Source organism: Nuphar pumila, chromosome 16, assembly GCF_984573655.1.
Source record: "Nuphar pumila chromosome 16, dmNupPumi1.hap1.1, whole genome shotgun sequence".
In the NCBI taxonomy this organism is placed as follows: domain Eukaryota; kingdom Viridiplantae; phylum Streptophyta; class Magnoliopsida; order Nymphaeales; family Nymphaeaceae; genus Nuphar; species Nuphar pumila.
In genome coordinates this window covers 44,386,909-44,413,017 of record NC_143264.1, presented here as the reverse complement: position 1 = coordinate 44,413,017, position 26,109 = coordinate 44,386,909, and the positions used below count along the sequence as shown (strand labels likewise).

Below are 26,109 nucleotides of genomic sequence, written 5' to 3'. Positions count from 1 at the left end.
GGGCGCAGCCCCCTGCTGGGAAGGAGACAAGCAGGGGCTCTGACCCTGCCAGCAGAAAGATCAAGGTAGGGGCAAAGCCCCTTGCCGGAGAACACTAGAGAGCAGGGGGAACTTCGCCCCCCACCGAGAAACACAAAAGCAGGGGGAGCCTCGCCCCCTGCCAGAAAACACGAGAGGGACGGGGGGAGAGGAACCCCCTGTTGACAAGACAAATGGCAGGGGGAAAGAGCTCCCTACCGACACAACAAGAAGGGCAGGGGGAAGCGAAGCCTCCTGCCGACAAAGCGAATGGCAAGGGGACGGAGCCCCCTGTCGGCACAATAAGAACGACTGGGGGAAGCACAGTCCCCTGCCGACAAAGTGAATGGCAAGGGGACGAAGCAGAAGAGAGAGAAGGGTGGTGGCGAAAGAGGGGCCGATGATACTGCCGCCGGGGGCTGAGGTTGTCGAAACTCGGGGGTAGCCGGTGGCTTTTGTCGTCGGTGTCCTGCCGCCACGAGACGGAGACGAGAGAGGAGGAGAGGAGAGAGAAGGGGGCGAGGGTTTTTGCCCCTCGCCCGAGGCGCCTGCGTCTTTTAAAAGACGCGGGTTCTCAAGGCTTTGAGAACCCGGGTCAGGCTCGGGTCTGGTTCAGACCCGGATTCGGGCCTGACACAGCAGACCAAACCGTAACACGTGTCTGACACGTGCAGGGCACGTATCTGACGTGATTTTTTTTTCAAGGCTTTACAATCGCAATAAGATGAACCATCCTGAGGGAGCTCATAAACTGAGTGACCACATGAACAACGTAAGTGATATCTGGTTTGGATATAGTCAAATATATCAATCTCCCAACTAACTGCCTATATTGTGATGAAGTATGCAAAATTACAAGAACAAAGTGCAAAAGTACATACAAGTCCAAGAGTCGACAACAAGCACAAAAGTGCATAAGCACAAGTCTGCTATGGGACAATACAAAGAGTTAACACAGGGCAACAAAGCAAGTAAAAAATATAATGTTTATTGAATATATGCTTGTGAAAAAGCATATAAAGAATAAGAGGATAAGATCCCCAAACAAGAGAGGAAAACCGTTGGGAGCTCCCAACGACTCTATGGTCTAAGAGCCCCCAATGGTTCCCTAATTATATTAGTATGAAAATAAAAAAAGAAAAAATAATAAAAAGGAAAAATATTGTTTTAATAAACAATATTTATTGTATGTGAAAGGACATAAATGCCCTTATAGGGCATTTCACTATTACAAGACTGAAAAATAAATATATGTATATGTACATAAGTATATATACACACATACATATGTTTTAACACCCCCTTCAAACTTACAACAATGTAACCGAAAGTTTGTTAAGGAGAAATATAAACTTAGGAGTAGGAGGGGCTTTGGTGAAAATATCAGCCAGCTGATACTCTGATATGACATACGACAACTCAATGGTTTCTCTCTGATATTCATCACGAACATAATGACAATCCATTTCAATGTGTTTGGTTTGCTCATGGAAGGTGTGGTTGCTTGCAATATAAATTGCACTCTTATTATTGCAACACATCTTCGAAGGTTTTGAGATTATTGTCCCCATATCTCTGACGAGACTTCTTAGCCACATAAGCTCCATAGTTGTTATAGCCATCACATGATATTCAGCTTCTGTTGAAGACAAACATACTTTTTGCTGCTGCTTGCATCTCCACGAAATCAAAGTCACATAAAAATACACAAAAACTAGTAGTTGATACTCTATCATTGTGTTTTCCTCTCCAATCAACATCAATATAAGCATGTAAATCTAATGAAGAAGATGAGGATGAAAAAACTCCCTTTGTTATAGTATTCTTGATATATCTGACAATTCTTAATACCACACTCATGTGCACAATGGTCGGAGCATGCTGAAACTGGCTAACAGAGTGAACTGCATGAGTTATATTTGGCCGAGTGATAAACAAGAGAACCAACTAGTTGGCAGTAAGGTGTAGGATATTTGATATATGGGCTATTTTTTAATAGATGCAACGGTTATGAGTGTCCTAACACTAGTCATTCTAGCTACTAGTCAATTCTATATTCTTGAGAGTATCAACTGACCTAGCTTTATATATTTTTAGCATCCCATCACACTTGGTTTTAACCTTGAAAACCTATCTACATCCTATAATTTTTTTTTCTAAGGATAATGAAGCTACTTCCCATGTTTTAGCCTTCTCAAGAGAATTTAGTTCTACATTCATTACTTCAACCCAATGTGAAAGATTTTTGGCTTTATTATAATGTGATGGTTCATGATAAGAATGCAAAGCTATTAAACATGCTCTATAATTTGTTGTCAATGTGTCATAAGATACAAACATAGTTGGTGGGTTGGAGACACGATTGAATCTTCTAAGTGAGGTTTTTCCTATACAAGAGTTTTGTGAATATTTTTCTAAAGCACTTAGAGTATTCCTTTGCTCACGCCAGGTATATATTTTTATGGGTTTATCAATAATATCATCATTTCTTATTGGTGATTTCACATTCTCATCATTTGAATGCTTATTATTATTACCATCTTCGTTATCATTCAAAGTATTATCACCATTATCATTCAAAGAATCATCACAAGAAGTCAACTCTTCTTGTGGTAAGAGATCAACCAGAAAAATATAATCTACTTCCTCTTTCTCCTTAGTTTTCTTAAGCCCATTTTCATTTTCCAAAAAGGTTAGATCTTTAGAAACATATAGTTTGTTAGTTTTAGAGTCAAAACATTTATATCCTTCTTAGAGTAATTTTTCAATATGCATTCAATGGCTTTCGAAGACAATTTATCTCTTTTATGTAAGAGTACAAAACACTTACAACAAAAAACACTCAACCGCTTGAAATCAGGTATTCTTTCAAATAATTTTCATATGGAGATATATTTTGTAAGGATGATGAGAACATTTTATTTATCAAATAAGTTGATATTAGAGCGGCCTCGGCTCAAAAACTTTTTGGAATATCTTTAGAGATAAGTAGTGTCTTAGTGGGTTCTATAAGATGCCTATGTTTTCTTTCGACTAATCCATTTTGTTGAGTTCTATAAGATGCCCAAATACTATATAAGCACATCATATTCAATGCAAGTTTAGCTAGATTCGCCAAATTGGTGTATATTATCCTGTGTAGACCATGTCCCCCTTGTAGTTGTATCCTACAAGTTGCATCTTGTCTTGTAAGGTGCATACCCTTTTCTCTTCCTGTCTCCATAGAAAGTTTTTGCGTGTATCCTCCAAAATATGTTAATGTTTTGGGCAAAAGTAAGTAACCAATATAATAGGAATACTAGTAAGGACAATTTAGATAAAATGCCTCGTGCAACATGACAAAAATTTTGTATTTCAACCTTTTGAAATAATTTTCATGCACATTGCACCAAGTTTACCATGGAACATCGGGAGGCCCAAATATTTGCACGACAGTTTTTTTTGGAGGTCATCTGATAGTTGCTCTAAGGTGTTTCACTTCAACCTGATGACTGTTAAGGCAATCACTATCGATTTTGCACTATTCACCTTCATGCTTACACACTATTGAAAATTTGTAGATCTTTCTTAAATATAAAATAAATTGTTTCTTAGCTCTACATGAAATGAGTGCATTATTTGTGAAAAAGAAGTAAAAGATTGTTAAATCATAGTGAGGAAAGGAATGGTGAATTTCCAATTCACCATTCCTTTCAACTTCAAGGCCTTCTGGATTGTTGTTCTGTCACTATTATGAACCACGATGGAGGTATAGGATCTCCCTGCCTTAACCCTCCTGTATTCTTGAACTTCATGTCACTGCTGCATTACTGACCACTGGGAGAAATGTTGTGGATACTTCAATCATAATTCTATCTATCCGAACATCATTGAACTACAGAAATTCAAGTGATTTTCTTAAAGACGTCCATGCCCTTTTTTCCAAGCAATCTTGAGAGAAAGAGTCTATTCATCACACTACATTATCCAACATGCTTTTTTCAAGCCGATCTTAAGACAAAGAGTCAATTCATCATAGTGCATTATAGAATCAAGAATCTCATGAGCAAGTAGCAAAATATCCTTGATCTCTTTATCCTTTAAAAAGGCCCCATGGTTAAAAGATACAAACCTAGTTAACCATAACCTTTGTAATTATTTTATACAGAAAACTACATAAGTCAATAGGTTTGAACTCATCTAAAGTGTTTGAATCCTCTCTTTTTTGAGATTAAAACCAAAATAGTCATTAATTTTTTTAGCAGTCTTAGCCTTTGCGCAAAATCCCTGATTGCTTTTGTGAAACCATCTCCAACCATACTTCAAAATCCTCAGTAAAATAGTCCAAGGAATCCATTTAGACCCGAGGCTTTCTGACCATCAGCTTGAAATACATTTGTAGTAACTTCTTGATGGGGAACAAGTTCCAATCAAGCTTGGTTCTCCTCAACATTCACATGAGGTCCCATGTCAGAAGGAAACATTAAATCTTCACCATCTTCTTTGAAAATAAGTTGTTGGAAATGTTACAAACTCACCACCTTGATAGTGGTCGTAGGTTTGTTTAGTAGCATGTTTGGGTATATGATCTATATGTTTGTATTCTGGGTTCAATTTTGTATGGGTCATTTTGGGTATATATTCTAGAAAGGAGTCTCATTTGGATGGTATGGGTCATGTTCATAAAGGGTCCACATCCTAGTTAGGTACTAGTTTGGGTTTCAGAGTCCATGTTGTAATAAGTAGCTTGTAGTGTAATCTATTAATAAGAAGCTTACAGAGGAAGCTACTAGAGGTTGTTTGTCATGTAAGCCCATAGTTAGCAATATGTGAAGCGGCAAAAATCATTAAATACTGAATACATTATTTGAAAGGTCTCACAATAAAAAAGACGGCTGACAAAAATGACATAAAAGAATGAGTTGCAAAAAAATCAGCAAACAATACTTATGGATTTAATTTGGTTTTAATTTTATAAAACAAGGTCAAAAGGACAGGCATATATAAGAAAATTTTCTATAGTTAGGATATCAGAACAATGAGATTCATATTCAAGAATCATTATGATCCGAACCCAAGATCCAATCCAAATGAATCCATAATTGAGTTTTTTTTTGAAAAGTATTTTACTTGAATATAAGTTTTCGTGTTCTAAACACTTCTCTCAAAAGAACACATTTTTTGTCGATTTTTTGAAAAAGATGAAGTTTCAATTGTTTTATTCATTTTCAGTTTTATTGAAAGGAACATGTTTTAAACAGAGTTTTGCTCATGGTTGCCAGTTGAGGAAGCGAGAGCGGGAAGCGATACGGGAAGTGGGATAGGGAAGCGAGGCACTTTCAAAATTTTAGGAAGCGAGAAGCGTGGGACTACTTAGGAGCGAATCGGGAAGCGTCTCGGAAGCGAGGGGGAAGTGAAAAAAATAAAAATAAAAAATAAAAAATACAAAAAATTGAAAAAAATGGGGGAAGCGTGGGGGAAGCACGCTTCCCATTAAAGGGAAGTGCATTTCCCATTAAAGGGAAGCACACTTTCTATAAAAGGGAAGCGCACTTCCCATTTAAAAGTGGCGCTTCCGCTCACGCTTCGGAAGCGCGACGTTTCGCGCTTCTGAAGCGCGCTTCCCCTTTTACCTAGGTGCTTCCGGTAACTCTGGTTTTGCTAGCCTCAGGAGAGGTATATAAGTGAACGGTCTTGTAACCCAAAGAATTATCCAAGTAATGAAAGTTGTAGAGAATTCTGGGAGGCTCTCTTCCTCCTCAAATTAGAAGAATTGGTTTTATTCATGGTTGCCAGTCGAGGAAGCGGGAGCAAGAAGCGATATGGGAAGCGGAAGCGGGAAGCGAGGCACTTTCAAAATTTTAGGAAGCGGGAAGCGTGGGACGACTTAGGAGCGAATCAGGAATCGTCTAGGAAGCGACCTAGGAAGAGAACCGGAAGCGACCTAGGAAGTGAATCGGAAGCGAGGGGGGAAGTGAAAAAGAGAAAAAATGACATAACTCTTATTGTTAAAATTTTCCCAATTCTTGCTTGCAAATGAGAGACCGTATTGATAATTGGTTGTTTTCTCATAATTTTGCTTCTCTTATTGTGACATTGGTTGCACATGTAATGATTCCTTAGTGGCATAGCTTGATAACCAGGTATATCACATCTATATGTTTACATATAGGCACAAGTAATGCTGTTGATACTCTATTTTGCCCAAGTACCATATGCAGATCTTCTATGTGGAAGTATCTCAGAAGAAGTATGCTAGTGTAAACATACTCATAAAAGAGCATTTCTCAAATGTCTTCTTGTTAGTGATTTATCAGGGCAAAATAATTTTCTAACATTGGCAATTCTTCTGAATAAAAATATTTCAATGCTGCCATTCTCATTTGATAACTACTGTTGGTATTACTTGATCTCCCCACACAGCCTATACTTGCATGGTGCTAAAATTGTTTTCATAAGGCATGGTACATTAATTGAATTTCAAAGTTAACTGCAATGTCAAAGGGGATCAAGAGATAAGAAGTGATTGAACTATTGGAAATAGTCGCTGGTTAACCTTTAAATTTCTGCAATGGTTAACTTATGAATTTCTGTTTCATGCTATTCCCTGCAAGTTCCAGGTAAAATGTGATTGTATGTTTGTTGCTCTCGGTCATAAGAATTAGATGTTCAACTGAGCTTTACTTTATGCTTTCAGCTTCAAAGATATAGTTGAAAGGACAGGCAGTAAATCTTGATAAGGCTTAAACTGACTGTTATATTTGAATATGTGCTGTCAAACCTTGCTTGTCGCAGTTCCAAAATGAAAAAAATGGGGGAAGCGGGGGGAAGTGCGCTTCTCATAAAAGGGAAACATGCTTCCCATAAAAGAGAAGCACGCTTCCCAGCGCATTTCGGAAGCGCGACGTTTCGTGCTTCCGAAACGCGCTTCGGGGAAGCACTCTTCCCCACTTACCTAGGCGTTTCCGGTAACTCTGCGCAAAACTCTTTCTTTTATCATGTAAGTCATGTTTGTGGAACTCTCAAGTTGGAGAGTTGTTAAATTGGGTCGGTTCATGAAGTCTTGCATTTGTAACTGGTCTTAGGCTGTTAACTGTTTGACGAATTGCCAGCATGGGAAGCAAGAGCCTATATATTTAAGTTTTAAAAGGTTTTGAGAAGTGAGAATCAGCAACGAAGCAAGGGGCAATGCTAGAGATCAACCCCCTAACAAGTGTGATTATAAAACAATGATTTAAGCTGTGCTGCATTGCAGCTTATGCTTCAGTAGCATTACTGCCACGATACAGCTGGGCTATGTTAATATGACTGAAAAGGCAGAAATACCCCTGCAGACCATCCTTATCGTTCATCTCATTTTGCACTTACTGAGGATGACAAATAGGTCTCCTTTTTTTCTGATGTGCTGGCCTCCTCATCTGTCTGGTACAAGTTGCAACTCAGTACTTAGAGCAGGTAAAGGACGCTGGTTGGATGTTGAATGGACAGATGCTGTTAAATGGAGAGGTTAGGGTACCAGGTGGTGAAGTGAGACTCTGCTTTGTCCTATAATAAAGAGTTTTTTTCTAAATGTATTTCAAATTGCCAATTAATTCCTCAATAGTATGTATTTGGCTGCTTCAGCTGAAGTATTCTTGCCAATAGGTCTTGCACTAGTTAAAAAAGTGCTTGAACTCAAACAACCCAGCTTCCAGAAACCCAGCCCCTTACAGAACCAGTGACAACCTTGAATGATTCTTTTGTTGTAGAAGCTCCTCTTTTTTTCTTTTCTTTTTTTTTGGTAGCACCATCAAAGTGATTGTTGTGGTGGCTTTAGCTTTTCACATGCTGCAACAGATACAATTGCTCACCTGAATTTCTTCAGCAGCTTCTTTGGCAATCTGGGTTATCAGTTTTTGTACTTAATCAAAGCACAATCTTGCAATTGTCTTGTTTGATTCAGGTTGCATAAGATGGAAAATAAACCATGGAATGTTTTCATGACCATATGACATGGTTGCGAGTTTGCAAAATAATGCAAGTGCATGATCGAGAGCAAACTTTTGGCAATGGTTAAATTTAGAACCAGGAAGTAAAAGGGAACCTTACAATTCTATACACTGAACCTAGCACATCCATGCAGATGATGGTAATTTTTTTTTTCCTGACATCATTGTGGAAGCCAATTTAATCATTGCCATTTATGGTACAGATTATCTGTTCACCTTTAAACTTTTTATATTAGACACCCTAAAGAGAATTTCGTGTTTATTTTTTTGTCTGTCACTCACATTATAACTATTGTTTTGATCAAGTTTACATGATTAATTCATTTTATTAAATGTTTTTTAGTTTTGGTAACTTGGTAAGAAAGGGAGTCAATACTGATCTTATGAGCTTTCTATTTCATCATGATCAGACCGATCTTGTAGAGAGCAATCAAAATTTTGTTGGTCTGCAGGCAAGAATTACTGAGGGAGCGTGAACGACAGAAGGAAGAACAGGTTCAAGCTTTAAAGCATTCTATGCAGAGTGGGATGGTAATATCTTGCTTCATTATTTTTTGCAATAGGTGTGTGTAATGTGGACATGGGTTGGATATCCAGTCGACTTAGATATGTTTCTACTGGACGTGGACCTTTACTCGCTGACCAAATTCGGGCTTTGATGTGGATGTCAAAAAGATTCCTTTTTTTATTATTCTCTTGAGCTTCAGCTATTTTGGAAATCTGCTTTGGATTCTACATACACTTGGGATTCTTTTCACCTTTGACCATTGATCTAAAAGAAAATATCATTACAATTAGATTTTGATCTACATATCTGATAATCAGAGTCTGCCTTTAGAAGCTGTTTCAGTCCTTCCTCTTAAGAAGATATTGGACCGAAATTGCAAATGTAGGATCCTATTGTTAAAATATGTTTATGTATATATATGTATATATACTAGAGTTACCAGAAGCATCTTAGATAGGTGGGAAGCCCGCTTCCTGGAAACTCGCTTCGGAAGCGCGATACTCCTCGCTTTCGAAACTTGATGGAAATCTCAATTTTCCCACTCTTTTCCTATTTTTTTTACACACTTCATCTATTCTTCTTGTATGTTTTCTCACTCTACTTTTCATGTTTTTATGTGTTTCCTCTCAGGCTTCTCACTTCCATGTGCTTTCTCTAAATTAGCAATCATTTTTAGATTTTGTTAAAAAATTATTTCTTACATTAAAAAATCATGAAATTTAAGAATAATCACTTTTATTTTAGTTTTTATTTGTGTTTCATTTTGATTTCCATTCAATTCTTATATTGCCTTTTTTTATTCCTTGCTTCCCACTTCCTATGCATTTTAAAATGCATCACTTCTCGCTTCTGCTTCCTGTATCATTTTCCGCTTCCACTTCTTAGTTTGGCAACCTTAGTATATATTGATGTAATAGGCAATGCTTATTGGGTATTTTTTATCATTTTACCTATGTAGTAGGTTCTGTCCATTAGGGACAGATTTGTCTTTTTCCTTTTTATTTTTTTTATTTTATGTTTTTTTAGTCTTTCCCTTTTTGTGTAAGTCAAAAGACCATAGAGTTGTTAGGAGCTCCCAACAACTCTATTGGGAGCTCTCAATGGCCCATGATGTGTATATATGTAATGAAATATGCAGAAAATATAAACAAAGGCCTCTAAGGGCTTACAAGAATACAAACACAAAGTGCACAAGCACAAGTCCACTATGGGCCAATGCAAGAGCCAATAATGGCAACACAAAAAGATAAAGAATATAACTTTATTGAGCATATGTGTAAAGTTTGCAAATTTTCTGAGATTATCTCTAGTATTTTATGAAAAAATCATCTACCATGAATAAATCGATGAACTTTTGGATGTTAAAAAGGTATAAAGCTTAATCAAACTCATTATAGTTTTGGATCTCAATAGAGGATCCACACAGATTGACATCCGTGAAACCCTGTTCTTCCTTGACCCGAGGCTCAACTCGGTTTTCTTAAACCAAGTCCGCTCGATCAAGAGGCAGCCCCTCTTGCTTGGCTCGGCCAAGCATAGTTCAACAAAGCCCAAACTCAGTTTGATCCCTTTTTGTGGCACCGAGCCCGGCTCGGTCAAACCAAGTTCGGCTTGGTCAAACCTAGTCAACTCGGTTCTTTCAAGAACCAAGCCGACTTATTTTATGCCTCACCTGCCTTGCTCGGTCCGATCGACTTGAACTAGATTCGGGTTCAACCCCTGCGACGTGATCGTTGCCTCTTTCTCAAAAATGGGATGTTAACCTTGTTCTTTATGCAGTGACAAAAATCTTTTGAGCTCACCACATCGGCGCATTGGACGAGACTCCATACCTGCAACACGCATACCGAGGCATGAGATTTGGGCCATCTTCGAGGTAGGGGAAAGTTACATATGATGATGCCGATCAAATATTTATGATATATACATATTTATATATATATATATGTGTGTGTGTGTGTGTGTGTGTGTGTATTCATTTAACTCAAGGACACAGATTTGCGTATTCTTGTCCTATTTGAATTACGCTATTTATTTCGTCGTCGCATTATTATGTGCACAGGCTCCTACTGTAAACAATTTACTTAGCCTGATGTGTGATTTTATACATTGGACCTTGTTTTATGCTATTTACTTTCACATCGTGCTATTATATACACAGGCTCCTGTTTGAATATATATAATTTATACGTATAAAATTATTCAGAGTGCATAGTTTTGCGTACTCTTGCTCTATTTCAATTACGCGCACATTTATTTAGAGTACGCAGTTTTGTATACGCTTGCTTTAAATTATGCAAGTATTTATTTAAAGTCGAAGATTTGCGCACCCCTGCTTTAACTCAATTTCAAAAGAGTTTTCATGCGAGATTTCAAGTTCGCATGCCCCTGATGTTGCGCAAAATAAAACAAGGGTCTTGCATTCGCACGTTCGTGATAATCGGCGTACATATACGCCACTTATCCTACAAACAAAATAATGCTCTCATGCATCAAAGTTATGTCCGTTTTGATCAGACAATTCTCAAGTGTTGGAGTGTTCTTCAAAACACCGTTCCAACCTGGTTCGAATTTTAAAATAAGTTGAGATTCACATGACTCAGGCATTCACAACTAAGTCTTTTCTTCGAACCAATAAAAATGCAAAGACTTCGAATACGTAGACTTCGATCATACATATGTCAAATTCTTCCTTTCTGCATCCGGAATGACTCGGATATGCCCCCGGCCTAAGGCACTTAAAATCGTGATTTTTTCCAGAATTGTGATTGAAAGGAAAATTTTTGAAATTTTTACAATCAATTCTTTTTCCAGAGATTCGAAAGACAAAGTTTGAAAAGAACAAGTCAATAGACCTTAGGCGCATTACGGGCGAACTTTCCTTTCCACAATGGATTTGTATCTGCATACATTCATTGAAACCACATAGATTCAAAAAAAGGTTTTTGATAAATAAAGTTTACACAAAAGAAGGTATTACAAAAGAAACCCTTACAGAGAGAGTGAGTTCTTGATGTTATCATGCCATCGCCTGCTGCATCAACCTAATCATCACCTGGATCCCATAAATGGGTCAGACTTATGATAACCTGGTAGGTGCATCAATATCAAATGTCAGAACAATAACGTATGTGTTATTTCACAACGTGCAGTTTCAGAATAAGTAAAATGCGCGTAAAAATCTTGTTTCGATAATTAACGACCTGTGGGTACGCACAAAATAATACGTCGAAACAACCAAGACTGTTCGAGGGTTTATTATTCTATGTATTTTGATACCCCAGACAACTAGCTAAGTTCGCTCCAAAGGAGACGACCTATTGACCGAGAGAGAATTCCCTAGAGACAAACAACAGGGGATGCATCTGAACTTCTGGAGAAGTCAATGAGTTCTATCACTTAGGATAATATTTGGTAGCCCAGTCTCCTAATTCCGATGACCGGGGACACCGAGTCATTGCTACTCGAGGAGCGTAGTTGTTAACAACTTGTCCATCGGAGTTTTTGTACCATACTATCCTCTCTCTTGACAGAACTAAAGGATGAATGCGTACGTCAGTTCTTATATTAACTGACGATTCATTCAACATGCTTTGGTTTTTTAAACCAAATCGAGCATTTTGCCTGTGAAGGTGATTATTTTCATTTATGTGATTTTCTTTAATAAGGTGCTATGTCCCACTTTGAGGTTATCATAAACCTCTAGTCCATCCATCGTTGTGCTAACATATCGTGCATGTCTGATAGTACTAACTATGATGGGAAAGATATGAGTTTCTCAGAAAGAAACCCCTAACATAATATTGAAAATTACAATATCCAGCGCCTTAAGTCGGGGAATATTCGAGTTATTCCGGATACCGAAAAGGACCTGACGTATGTACCACCGAGGGCTACGTAGTCAAAGCCTTTTTGTTATGTTCGTTTGAAGAAAAAACTCGGTTGTAAATTTCTAAGTCATGTCAATTTAAAGTTTTGAACAGGTTGGAAAGGTGTTTAGAGGAACCTTCCAACACTAGGGAGTTTGTTCGATAAGCACGAACATGACAATATTGATACCAGTATGCAAGAGAGTCTTGCTTTATACTTGGGATAAGCTATGTATGAAATTGTTGGATGTTGCGAATATGCAACCGCAAAACACTTGTTTTGTTTTTTCGAGACATCGGGGAATATGCACATGTGGATTCTTTCGAAAATTGAGTTTCAGCGAGGATGCGTAAAATTGTGTTTTTAAATACATACTAGCGTAATTTAAAGCAGGCAGGAGTACATAAAAATTGTGTACTTTATAAAATTATATATGTATGTAGAATACCTATATATTAAAGCATAAGCATGTGCACATTATAGCGTGACGACAAGGTAAATGGTATAAAGCAGGGCCCGATGTGTGAAACCACATATCGAGCTAAATAAATTGTGTAAGAGAGGCTCGATGTACTAAACCGTACATCGGGCTAAGTAAATTGTATAAAGCAGAAGCATGTGCATGTTACAACGTAGCGGCAAAGTGAAAAGCAGGGTCCGATGTGTGAAACCGTATATCGAGTTAAATAAATTTTAAAAAGTTGGAGCCTATGCACATTACAACACGACGATAAAGTAAATGTTGTAACTGAAAATGGACAAGAATATGCAAAACTACGTCCTTGAGTTAAAAGCATATATATATATATATATATATATATATATATATATTAGAAATGTTATGTCATCATTCTCACTTGTAACTTTCCCTTACCTCGGAGATGGTCTGAATCTCTAACGATTCCGAACGTAAGTTATAATATTGTCTGTGCCTTAGTAACCATGCTAGAAATATGAAGTCTCGTCTCTTGTGTCAAATGGTGCGCTGTAAATGTTTTTTATCGTGTTGCGAGTTGCGAATAGAGCGATGTAACAAATTTAATTTAATAGAATAAGTGATGATTGTGTCGCAGGGGTCGAACCCGAACCCAGTTCGAGTCGACCAAACTGAGATGGATTGACTACTGAGCCGGACTCGGTTTCCAACCGAACAGGCTTGATCCCTAATCGACTAGGGACCGAGCTCAGTTCAGTTTTGGCTGAGCCCAAGGCAAATAACAGTTGCTGCTGCCCCTACGTACGAGGGGCAGCGACTAAAAGAAAAGGGGGTCAGGGCAGCTTGGTGGCTCGACTGAGCCGAGCCGAGCCCAACCTGAGCCCCAGGGTGCACCTCGACTTGGGACACCTTGGCTCGACTAGGCTGGTGGGCTTGACCGAGTCGAGCCCAACCCAACCCACTTAAAGTAAAAAAAGCCCCGGGGCAGAGGAATGGGTGGGCTCGACAAGGTCGAACCCCTCCCTCTCCTTGACAAGATTTGGGCCCCCTTGGCGAATCTGAACCCAGGTTGGCACAACGACAACCTTGTTGCCGCTGCCTAGGTTGGTGGAACAGGGCAGTGGCTCTGGTTCCCCGTCTGAACCACACAAGAGGGGAGAACTGGTTGCCCAAAAATGAAAAGCAACAACAACCTGATTTTCCTTTGCAGAAAAACCCATCGAAGAGGGTGTTAGGCACCCTGTCTCTTGAGGGCTAGAGCCACCACCGTTGGTGGCTCTGGTTTGCCAGCGAAAAGCAAGGAAGAAGAGGGAGGGCAACACCCGAGTGGTGCCACTGCCGCCATCACCGAGAGAGAGAGAGAGAGAGAGAGAGAGAGAGAGAGAGAGAGAGAGAGAGAGAGAGAGAGAGAGAGAGAGAGGCTTGTTTGTTTTAAAAAGAAAACCCCCCATGTAGGGGGTTTAAATAGAGAGTAAGGGGGGAGGGGGATGTCAACATTTCGACATCCCCAACTGGATCCGGTCGGAACCAACCTAGATCCATCCCAAAAAGGATTGGGTTTAGGACCCAATTTGGATTGGGTTAGGTCAGTCCTCCAATATATATATATATATATACAAAAAACAAAAAGTAGGTTTGGATTTCGTATAAAACACCAGAATTTAACATAGAAAATTTTGCGGACCTTACAAAGGCTACCTGATATTATCCTAGGTGGTAGATCCTATAAACTTTTACAGAAGTTCGGATGCATCCCTCGTTATTCCTGCCTTTGGAGAATTCTCTTTCGGTATCTGAAACTGTGCCTATTGGAGCGGACTCAACTAGTCGTTTGGGTTATAAATTTACATAAAATAATAAACCCCCGAACGGTTTTAGTTGTTTCTACGTTTTGTCCTGTGAGTACCCACAGGTCGATAATTATCGAAACAAGATGATGATGATGTTCACTTTGCTTCTTTTAAAAATCATTGTAGAATATGATAATGCATATGTTAGTCTTGTTATACGGTCTGTTGTTGTTGCACCTACTAGGCTTTCATGAGTCTGACCCGTTTTATAAGATACATGTGATGAATAGATGGATGTTGCAGGCTAATGTTGTGAAAAGGGTTGAGGCGTAGCGAGGCGTTCCACAAAAAACTAAGGCAAGGTGTAAAGCTTAAGCCTCAAATCTTTTTTTGAAAACTTTAAAAAACTATAAAAAATATCTAAAAATACAAATAAATAAAAAAATGCTTTATTGATTAAGTAACAACCAATAATAAATAGAAAATCTCAAATAAATACTAAAAAATATGAGATTAACATGTAAAAGTAATTGAGAAATTGCTTATATAACTGAGAAACTTATTATATAATTGAGAAACTAATTATATAACTTAGAAACAAATTATATAGTTGTGAAAAAAACTACACATCATAACAAAATTAAAAAAAAACTGATTAAAAAAACTATAAAAAAGTAACTAAGAAACTAATTATATATTTAGAAACGAATTATATAGCTTTGAAAAAAACTACATAGCATAACAGAATTAACAACAAAATATAATGTCCTAATGTGTATGTATATCTATTTTCCACACAAATACACAAATTTATATGATTAATTAAATATATAACATATATAATTGAGAAATTGATTATATAGAAAAATTCTTCATAGAAACTGATTATATAATTGAAAAATTCTTATTCTTCTTCTTCACGCCTTAGGCTGGCGCCTTGAGGCGTAGAGGGCCTCTCCTCAAGGCGAAACGCGCTTTTAACAACACTGTTAAAGGCGATGGTGCAATGACGCCATGATATCAAGAATCTACTCTCTATTGTTCACTCCTGAACACGTTTTGTAATTTTGTATAAGGACTTTTGTATGACACTATTTCTATTTAAAATCTTGTTTTGAATCTTGATGGTTTTGAATGAATGTATGGAAATGCGAACCCAAATTCAAGACATTTGGGGACTCAATTTGTTGGTTGAAAATTTCGCCTATAATTTCGTCGGCTTGTCCTTTTCAAATATTGTTTTTGTTGAACTATCATTTTAACTTAGAACAATGATTGATTATTAAAATTTCAATTTTTCCCAAAATTTATAAGGCCGGGATTTTGGTGCGTTACAATATGCTTGAGCTCCAAACATTCAAGACTGAAAGGGGGTAACACCCCTTTTTATACAAACTACAAGTGGGAGAGGGAGGCTACTTGGGAGCTCCTAAATAGAGTTGTGAGCTCTCAACGGTTATATTTATGACCGTTGGGAAGCTCCCAACGACTCTATGGTCAAAAGACCATAGAGACTATGCTCTAACATCTAAAAGACTAACAAAAATAAATAAATGAAACAAAAAAATAATATTCCTAATGAACATTCCTTATTACATATAAAAAGACTAAAATGCCCTTATAGGGCTTTATATATCACAAAATTGTCTGTAACTGAATATATATATATATATATTATAACACCTCTCCTCAAGCTTATGGTGGAATAATTGAAAGTTTGTTAAGGAGACAGATAAACCGAGGTTCAGAAAGAGCTTTGGTGAAGAAATCAGTTATTTAGTACTCTAATGTAACATTTGGCGACTCAACAGTTTCTCTCAAATTCTCGTCACGTACATAATGACAATCCATCTCAATGTGTTTGGTTCGCTCATGGAAGGTGTGGTTGCTCACAATGTAGATTGCATTCTTATTATCGCTGCACATCTTCGAAGGTTTTGAGATTATTGCTCCTATGTCTCTAAGAAGACTTCTTAGCCATACAAGCTCAATTGTTGTCATAGCCATTTCACGATATTCAATTTATGTTGAGAACAAAGATACTTTTTGTTGCTTCTTGCATCTCCACAAAATTAGAGTCTCTTAAAAACACAAAAAACCCGTAATTGAGACTCTATCATTGAGATTTCTTCCCCAATCAACATCAGTATAAGCAAGTAAATCTAAGGAAGATGATGAGGATAAGAAGTCCCTTTGTTATGGCATTCTTGACATATCTTATAATTCTAAACACAACACTTATGTGCACGGTGGTCAGAGCATGCTAAAACTGACTGACGGAGTGAACTGCATGAGCTATATCAAGTCTGGTGATAGACAAGTGGGTGACCCAATTAGTTGGCGATAAGGTGTGGTGTTTTTGAGAAGAGTTCCATTGTATTGATCACTTCAGGGGTTTCTACTTTCTTAACATCTGAAATGACAGACTTGGCGCAAATATTAGCAACAAGCTTTCATTTAAGAAAGAATATACCCTCTGGGAGAATAAGCAACTTGCATACCTAAGAAATATCTTAAAAAACCCAAATCAGACATATCAAAACTTTCTTTTAAAATATTTTTAATAGTACTAACCTCTGTTGTCACTTCTAGTTATAATCATATCATCTACATAAAGTAGAAGTATAACAACTTTATAACATGTACTTTTGACAAAAAAGGTAGTGTCAAAATAACAATAATGAAAACCCAGATGAGTCATAAGACTACTAAATCTATCATACCAGGCTTTAGGAGCCTGCTTAAGACCATATAAGGCCTTCTTAAGTCTAAGAGTTTTATTTTTTTCAATACTAAATCCCGGTAGAGGATCCATACAAACCTCCTGAGGAATGCATTTTTAACATCGAGTTGATATATGAGCCATTTTTTAATAGATGCAGCATTTATGAGGGTCCTAACACTAGTCATCTTAGCTATTAGTGCAAAGGTTTCCTCATAGTCAATTTCATATCCCTGAGAATATTTTTTTGCCACTAATCTAGCTTTATATCTTTCTAGGGTCTCATCACTCTTGGTTTTGACCTTAAACACCCATCTACATCCTATGACTTTCTTTCTTATGAGTAATGTAACTACTTCCCAAGTCATAGCTTTCCTAAGAGCAACTAATTCTACATCCATGGCTTACCCAATGTTAAATGTTTTTGGCTTCATTATAATGTGATTGTTCATGATAAGAGTGTAAGGCTATCAAACATGCCCCTATAGTTTGGTGTCAAGGTGTCAAGGTGTCATAGTATACAAGCCTACTTGGTGGGATAGAGACGCGACTGAATCTTCTAAGTGAGGTTTCTTCTATAGTAGTCATGTGTGTATCTTTCTAAAGCACTTGGAGGATTTCTTTGCTCACACCGAGTCTATATTTATATAGTTTTTTCAATAACATCACCAATATTTAATGGTGATTTAGCATTCTCTTCATTAGAATGCCCATTATCATTACTAAGTTTTCTTCATTATCATTCAAAGAAATATCACAAGAATTACCTTTGCTTGGTAAAAGATCAAATAAAAAATATAATCTACTTCTTTATTCTCAATTTTATCAAGCCCATTTTCATTTTCCAAGGTCACATATTTAGAAATATAAAGTTTGTTATTCTTAAAATCAAAGCATCTATAGCTTTTTTGGGTTCTTCCATATCCAATGAAGACACATTCAATGGCTTTTGGAGATAACTTATCTTTTTTATGTAAGAGAACAAAGCACTTACATCCAAAAATTCTTACACGTTTAAAATCATGTTTTTTCAAATAAATTTTCATATGGTGAAATGCTTTGTAAAGATGATGAGGGCATTCTATTTATTCATTTTTTAATAGATGCAGCATTTATGAGGGTCCTAACACTAGTCATCTTAGCTATTAGTGCAAAGGTTTCCTCATAGTCAATTTCGTATCCCTGAGAATATTTTTTTGCCACTAATCTAGCTTTATATCTTTCTAGGGTCTCATCACTCTTGGTTTTGACCTTAAACACCCATCTACATCCTATGACTTTCTTTCTTATGAGTAATGTAACTACTTCCCAAGTCATAGCTTTCCTAAGAGCAACTAATTCTACATCCATGGCTTACCCAATGTTAAATGTTTTTGGCTTCATTATAATGTGATTGTTCATGATAAGAGTGTAAGGCTATCAAACATGCCCCTATAGTTTGGTGTCAAGGTGTCAAGGTGTCATAGTATACAAGCCTACTTGGTGGGATAGAGACGCGACTGAATCTTCTAAGTGAGGTTTCTTCTATAGTAGTCATGTGTGTATCTTTCTAAAGCACTTGGAGGATTTCTTTGCTCACACCGAGTCTATATTTATATAGTTTTTTCAATAACATCACCAATATTTAATGGTGATTTAGCATTCTCTTCATTAGAATGCCCATTATCATTACTAAGTTTTCTTCATTATCATTCAAAGAAATATCACAAGAATTACCTTTGCTTGGTAAAAGATCAAATAAAAAATATAATCTACTTCTTTATTCTCAATTTTATCAAGCCCATTTTCATTTTCCAAGGTCACATATTTAGAAATATAAAGTTTGTTATTCTTAAAATCAAAGCATCTATAGCTTTTTTGGGTTCTTCCATATCCAATGAAGACACATTCAATGACTTTTGGAGATAACTTATCTTTTTTATGTAAGAGAACAAAGCACTTACATCCAAAAATTCTTACACGTTTAAAATCATGTTTTTTCAAATAAATTTTCATATGGTGAAATGCTTTGTAAAGATGATGAGGGCATTCTATTTATCAAATAAGTTGACGTTAGAACGGCCTTGACCCAAAAACTCTTTGCAATATCTTTAGAAATAAGTATGGTCCTTGCGGTTTCTATAATATGTCTATCTTTTCTTTTGGCTTTCCCATTTTGTTGAGGAGTTCCAAGGCAAAATTTTTTATAACAAATGCCATTTTGTCTTAAGTAATTTTGAAATTCATTGAACAAGTATTCGGTACCTGAGTCGGATATAAGAATGAAAATATTGCTTTGAAATTGATTTTTGATAATCATATGAAATTCTTTAAAGAAGAAAAAAACTTTAAACTTGAGATCGAGGAAGTAGATCCACACATATATAGTAAAATCGTCAATAAAAGTAACATAATACGAGTAACATCATTTTGATATGACCGAAAAAGGTCCCCATACATCCGAATGCACTAATTCAAAAGGTTTTGTAGAAATAATGGTTCTATTACTAAATTGAGTAGATTCCATCTTTCCAAGAATACAATCTTTGCAAATGACATCTTTTTTATTACAAAATTTTTTCACAAAAGGGAAGAGATATATCTTTGAATAAATGTCAAGTTTCAATGTTTTTATCTTTGACATAATTACAAAAAGATTTTGAGGGAAGATTTAAAGAATCCATAAAGTAGAGATCTCCTCTCTTATGGCCTTGCCCAATAACTTCCTAGACCGGAGACCCTGCACGCCCTTAGATGAGAAAGAAATTTTACATCCATGATCGAATATTTGAGAAACTGAAAAAATATTTAAATTTAATTTTGGAAGCAGCTTAACTTTTGGAACACAAAATTTTTGAGATTTTTTAGAGTCTAAGGTTCCAATGTTTTTTATTTGCAAAGATGTACCATCCGTAGTACAAACACAAGATAATTTTGAATTAGTGCATATATCGGATAGAATATTATCTTGTGGTGTCATTGAAAGGAAACTCCCAAATCAAGAATCCAAGAACACATACCTGGAGGAGAAGATGAAGCTATTGCGGCACCCAATGTAGAATTGCTTAGTAGTCCTAATCTTTTCTTATAAGTAGTAGTGTCTTGCAAGGTTCTTTTAGGTATACATACCCTTCATAAAGAACCATGCCTTATTAACTTTATGAAACTTTGTAATGTTGACACATATTTTGAGCTCAACATTATTCATAAACCATGCAAGAATTTTTGCATGGTTACTTTTTCAATCTTCTACTTTAGATTGATGATCTTGAATAGCTTTCATTCGAGCATCTCTTTCTAAGGATTTTTTTTATTTTCTTCTACTTTTGTGAGCTTGAGTTGAGGCTCTGGGATAGTGCCCATCGCATATCCTAAAGTTTTTTTCTTTTGAGGTTATTTTCTATAGCCGATGCCCACACCATATAGTTGGAACCATTTAGCTTGAAGGGGAGATCCATTTTTTGTTTGTGCTCCATTTTGAATGTTAGAAGAGAGAGAGAGAGAGAGAGAGAGAGAGAGAGAGAGAGAGAGAGAGAGAGAGAGAGAGAGAATGTGGAAGAACACGTCCACTTGAGTCACCGTAAGCACCACGATCACACGAACACTTGATAATGCTTTTCCATGATGACCACTTTCCACAAGACCAAGAGCACTATGACTCTGATACCATATAATAAAATATATGAAAAATATAAACAAAGGCCTCTAAGGGCTTACGAGAATGCAAACACAAAGTGCACAAACACAAGTCCACTATGAGACAATACAAGAGCCAATAATGGCAACACAAAAAGATAAAAAATATAACTTTATTGAGCATATGCTTGAGATCCAAGCATTGAAGAATGAAGGGGGGTAACACCCATATTTGTACAAAATAGAGGGAGAGGGAGGCCACTTGGGAGCTCCCAAATAGATTTGTTGGGAGCTCCCAATGACTCTATGGTCAAAAAACCATAGTGCCCATGCTCTAATATCTAAAAGACTAATAAAGAAAAATAAATAAGAAGGAAAAAATAATATTCCTAATGAACATTCCTTATTACAAGTAAACAGACTAAAATGCCTCTATAGGGCTTTACATATTACAAAACTGTCTATAACTGAATATATATATATATATATATGTATGTATGTATATATATATATGTGTGTGTGTGTGTGTGTGTGTGTGTGTGTGTGTGCTGTTTGCCCCCCTCTTTTCTTTATGCTTTTCTTAAGCATACATACCGAATACAGACTTATTTATTTGTGTTGTGTTCTTTTGTGAGTGCCCTTAGTGGCTATTGTATGCACTTTTTTGTTTTGTATTGTCCCTTGGTAGACTTGTGCTTGTGCACATTGTATTTTGCACTTCCACTTGTTTCATTACACAGTTTACACCTATTAAGTTAGGAACTTTGTATACTTCAGTATGAATTCTTAGATCTGACCTGCTACTGTCCTTATCAAATATGAATTTTGTTCATCATGTCCTGTCTAAATCCGACCACCATAACATGTCTGAACGAAGACTGAAGAAGCTAGGTTGACCATTATTGAATTATCTTTCTGAACATGTTCTAGCTTACTGTAGGTTCAGACATTTCCTTCTTCGTGAGTTCAGTTCATCTTTAAAGTCATCATTATGGTACTCTCAGTAAAGTTTTTTGTATTTTTATGGTCTTGGGATTTTTTCAGCATAAAATATGTGCTTGGTTGTAAGACATATATCTTAGCCATTATGTTTATATTTTGTCCTCTTTGGTCAAGCTAGTGATCTGTTTCCCTTTCTTTTAGTATTTTCATCATAATTACCAATATCACATATATTTTGGAAATATCATGATATTGGCATTTTCTTTGCAAGGACAGAAACAATGTGATAATATCGTGATATTTTCAAAATATTGCTAGAACATATATTATTGTGATGTTTTGTGTGATTAAAAAAAATTCCTTATTTTTATATACTTCAAGTATGCATTTTCTAGTTTTTGTTTCTTTTATATTTTAGCTTCTCTTACTGTTTCTTTATATTTTCATAAGAAATACAACAGAACCTATTATTTTTTATATTCTTTATATTGTTTTCATTTTTAAAACTTACTAGATTTTCTCAAGAAAATCCACTTTCCCAAAAAAAAAAACTTCCGAGAAAAACCTTGCCAAGAAATTGCTGAGAACGATACTGGTGACTGTGATTTTAATGTTTTTTATTTGTCATTTGCTTTTAAACTGATTGGGAGATGGGAACTTAGAAATTTTCTCATGGTCCATATTCAGGCACAAGCCATGAAAGAGCAAGCCCAATTGCGAGAAGAAATGAATTACCAATACAGACTTGGTAATTATGAGGTAAGTTTACTTTGTGTGAACTGGCTTATCATATCCTTTTCTGTTATTTATGTTGAGTATCAATTATTGCTAGGCGGCTGCTGCAATCCAAAGAAGGTTGGATCCAGATGTGCCCATGTGAACATGTGTACTATTCTGCAAGGAGTCCAGGTAGAGACTTGTCTATTTCTCTTGTTCTCTCATAATGTGCATTCAGGTTATTTTCTCAAGGTGTTTGTCTTCAATTTCTTCCCTTGGTTATAAAACTAACTGCTCTTGATTGGTAAATTTTCTCAGTTTATTTTTGATAAGGCAGTTTTATAGTTCCATTTTCGAGGCCTTTTATCTTGCATATGTTTTTCAACTCCATGTCAAGCCAATCTGTTTACTCCCTTCACTCCAGGCCTGTTGGGGTTGGTGGAATTGTGTGGCACTTGAATCCAATTTTGCTAGTTTTGACTTTCTTCCAAATTGTTATTTTTTATTTCTAGCCAATACCAACCTATTCTTCTAGGTATTCAAATTCCTATGAATTTAATTGCAATGAAAATTTCACCAATTGCTGGCCCTCCAAAACTAGGATTGTAAAGATGACTGAAGAAGTGCACGGTTAGGATCTTTTCAGATTCATATAAATTGAGAATTTTGTCAGTCCCCGACCTATAGAACTAGGACCAACAAAAGTATGTGAGCTAGCTTCTATTTCAGTCTGATCTAATGATTTTTCTTGCCATAGGCGATCAGTTTAGTATAGAAGGACGTTTTTGTCTACTTTTAGTTGAATGAGTTGACCAGGTGTGGTTGTGTATTGATTAGAAAGAATTTCCTTTTTCAAGGACAATTTTCATCATGTATAATAAACCCTAAATTGTTTTAAAAAAAAGAAGAGGGGTCAACTAGAACTCCATGGATTTGTCTCTATTCTTCTCCTTGAATTTCTTCACTTGCTCAACAATCTCTCTCTCTTACACAAATCCTGTAGAACTTTTACATCACAGGCAGAAAAGTGTTTGATCATGGTATCAGAGTGGGTTGGAATAAGAAGATTTATATTTTGTAGGCAATTGCCGGCTAGATCTTTCTAGTAATTTTGCAATCTCATGTGACTTGGTGTTGGTGGTTTTTCCTTGGTTATTCAGAAAAGAAAAAAATACAGCTCAAGGTTTTTCTCCTCTGATAAGTATCATGGGAAGAAAAACTAGAAACATAAGTGCAGTCCAACTTCTTCAGCCGTGTCTATGAATTTCAGTCCAACTTTATGGGTCATCCTCGGTTCTCTAGGTGATATTGTTTGGTACAATATGGGATTAATGTATGAAGAAAGGCAAAATGGATCCTTCTTGTTAATATCCATTGCTCTTATAGAGATACTTCTTGAAAGTGGGATAAGTAGCTAATCATTCATCTTCAAAGTGAACCATATAAAGATGGAATTGATTCTTAGTCCTTGATTGTGAGAGATCAACAGTTAACAAAAAATACTAAGGTTTGGGGTTGGTTATCTTCATCTAAAAAAACATTTTGATTATAAAAAATCACATAAAGGAAAGATTAATGTGTTGATCTTTCAAAACCAATGCTAAAATTGTGTAAAATAGTTTTCCTTTGGTTAAGGGTGATGGTGGATGAGAATTTTAATGTTTCCATTTCTCTAAACAAAATCTATATACCTGCAGTAGATGCATCTTATTGCATTTGATAAAAATGCTGTCTGAAGATCTGGGTTGTCATATTGCTCAGTCATTGATTTGAAAAAGATAAATGTAATTATAAACAATCAAGTTTGTTGAATAAACCTTGTAGGTCCTATAATGTATGGTTCTAAATCATATGGACTTTTATAGATAAAAGGTGTTGTGAGTTGAAATGAACAGTTGGAATTGAAGATATCCAAGTGAAGTTCTCAGAACTATATTATGGAAGAGCCAAGTGATAACTGGGAATGAAACTGAAGTGTCCCAAAATTGAATGGTGTCTCATAAAAAAATGTACAGAAGCTAATGCATGACCCATGGTGGTTTATAAACCATCATTTTCTTGAAAATTAGATTTTAAAAATTTGAAACATCATAAAGGTATTCAGAGGCAAGTAGTAGATACTGGCATCGATACACGGATATGAAATCAGACTTGTTTTCTCATCTTTCGTTCTTTGTTTATTCTTCACTCAGAAGGTTTTTATCCCACATGAAGAGCCTTTTAATGCTTGAAAACTGTGAAAAGCATCCGAATATCTCTGTTTCCATCTCCTTTTGTGAATTTTGCTCTAGAACTTATGCTACCAATGGACTCGTGTCGTGTATGCATTTAAAGAGCATCCTGTGAATTAATGAAAAAAGCACAAGATGGCCTGGCTAGAGATTAAGCTCTGTGTATTAATGAAGTAGCACAAGGATGGTTTGAAGAAAGGCTTTGTTCATCTTGAACATGTTGACATTTCATCAAGTTGCTTGGCTTAAAGTTGGATGTTGCAGTAACCAAACCATTTCACATTTGGACATTGAATATGATAAATAAAATCAACTTGCATCATGGAATATAACTTGAAACAACTGTTGAAGCAGCATAAATAGCTCTTTTTAGTTGGAGAAACGTTGGTGAATATCGAGTTTGTTCAGCTTATTCATTTTGATTATATGTTGCCTCTTTGAGAATGTCTTACTGAGAGAAATTGTATTGCGTTTGGTATTATTTTATTGATGATTATAACGCCACATGTTGGGTTGCAGTGTATTTTATTAATCACATTAAAGCATCAATATGCATCTGTCTTGTTTACTGCAGATACTGGGAAAATGGATCATTCAATGGATTAAGTGAGAATGACTACACAAATTAGGTAGGCCTCAGTGTCAGTTTTTGGGGAAATTCTTCCAAGACGGGGTCAACATTTTGGAGTACTGGGCTTACACCTACTTCATGTGGTAGTTCAGAGTAGGTTTATTTTTGTTGCAGTTCGATTACTTCTTCGTGGCTAGAAATTTTGCATGTGAACAATTGCAAGGCATTATTCACAATCTCCTTATTTGAAAATTGTTGCCAAATGTGTGTTGAGTGTGTATTTTTGTGTCTCATCACAGATTCATAGTCAATTCAATTCCTGAAACACAGCGATGTAAATTACTGATACAATAGAATAACTTGCAGGAATCTTATCTTGAGTTTTGCTTTGAAATGGGAACATAAAGTTGATTTGTAGCCTGTTCCCACTTCAGATGTCGGGTTATGACAGACCAAGCATCAAAGATTACTGCCCTCATGAATGGTAACACTCTTTTGTCAACTACCACTAATTCCTATAATTCTAAGGGCTGTTTGTCATTGCTAACAATTGAAAAGCTCATGTCATCACCTGCAACTGGAATGACGGGGTTCGATTATCCAAACAGATTCTTTGGTTGCCATGGCTATTGCGTTCAAGAGAATTATTCTTTGAAATTGTTCTAAAATGACTGATCACTGAAATTAAAGACACAAAAGCAAGCACACAATCTCAGCAAGAA

The 26,109-nt window shown here is 36.3% G+C and overlaps 1 protein-coding gene across 3 annotated transcripts in view; it reads left to right on the top strand.

Annotated features, from left to right (window-relative positions):
* LOC149813214 (uncharacterized) overlaps positions 1-25,802 on the top strand; it is a 57,156-nt gene extending 31,354 nt beyond the window's left edge. Inside the window, exons 6-9 of one of the 3 annotated variants that reach the window (XM_089991542.1) lie at positions 8,438-8,516; positions 22,556-22,627; positions 22,701-22,777; positions 25,391-25,802. In XM_089991542.1, the coding sequence (XP_089847668.1) occupies positions 8,438-8,516; positions 22,556-22,627; positions 22,701-22,748 (199 nt within the window). In that variant the 3' untranslated portion in view covers positions 22,749-22,777; positions 25,391-25,802. Of the gene's footprint in view, positions 1-7,939; positions 8,112-8,395; positions 8,517-22,555; positions 22,628-22,700; positions 22,778-25,390 lie in introns of those variants that run through there. The other 2 variants (XM_089991544.1, XM_089991543.1) reach the window with 2 other exon arrangements.
* The last annotated feature ends 307 nt before the right edge of the window (positions 25,803-26,109 follow it).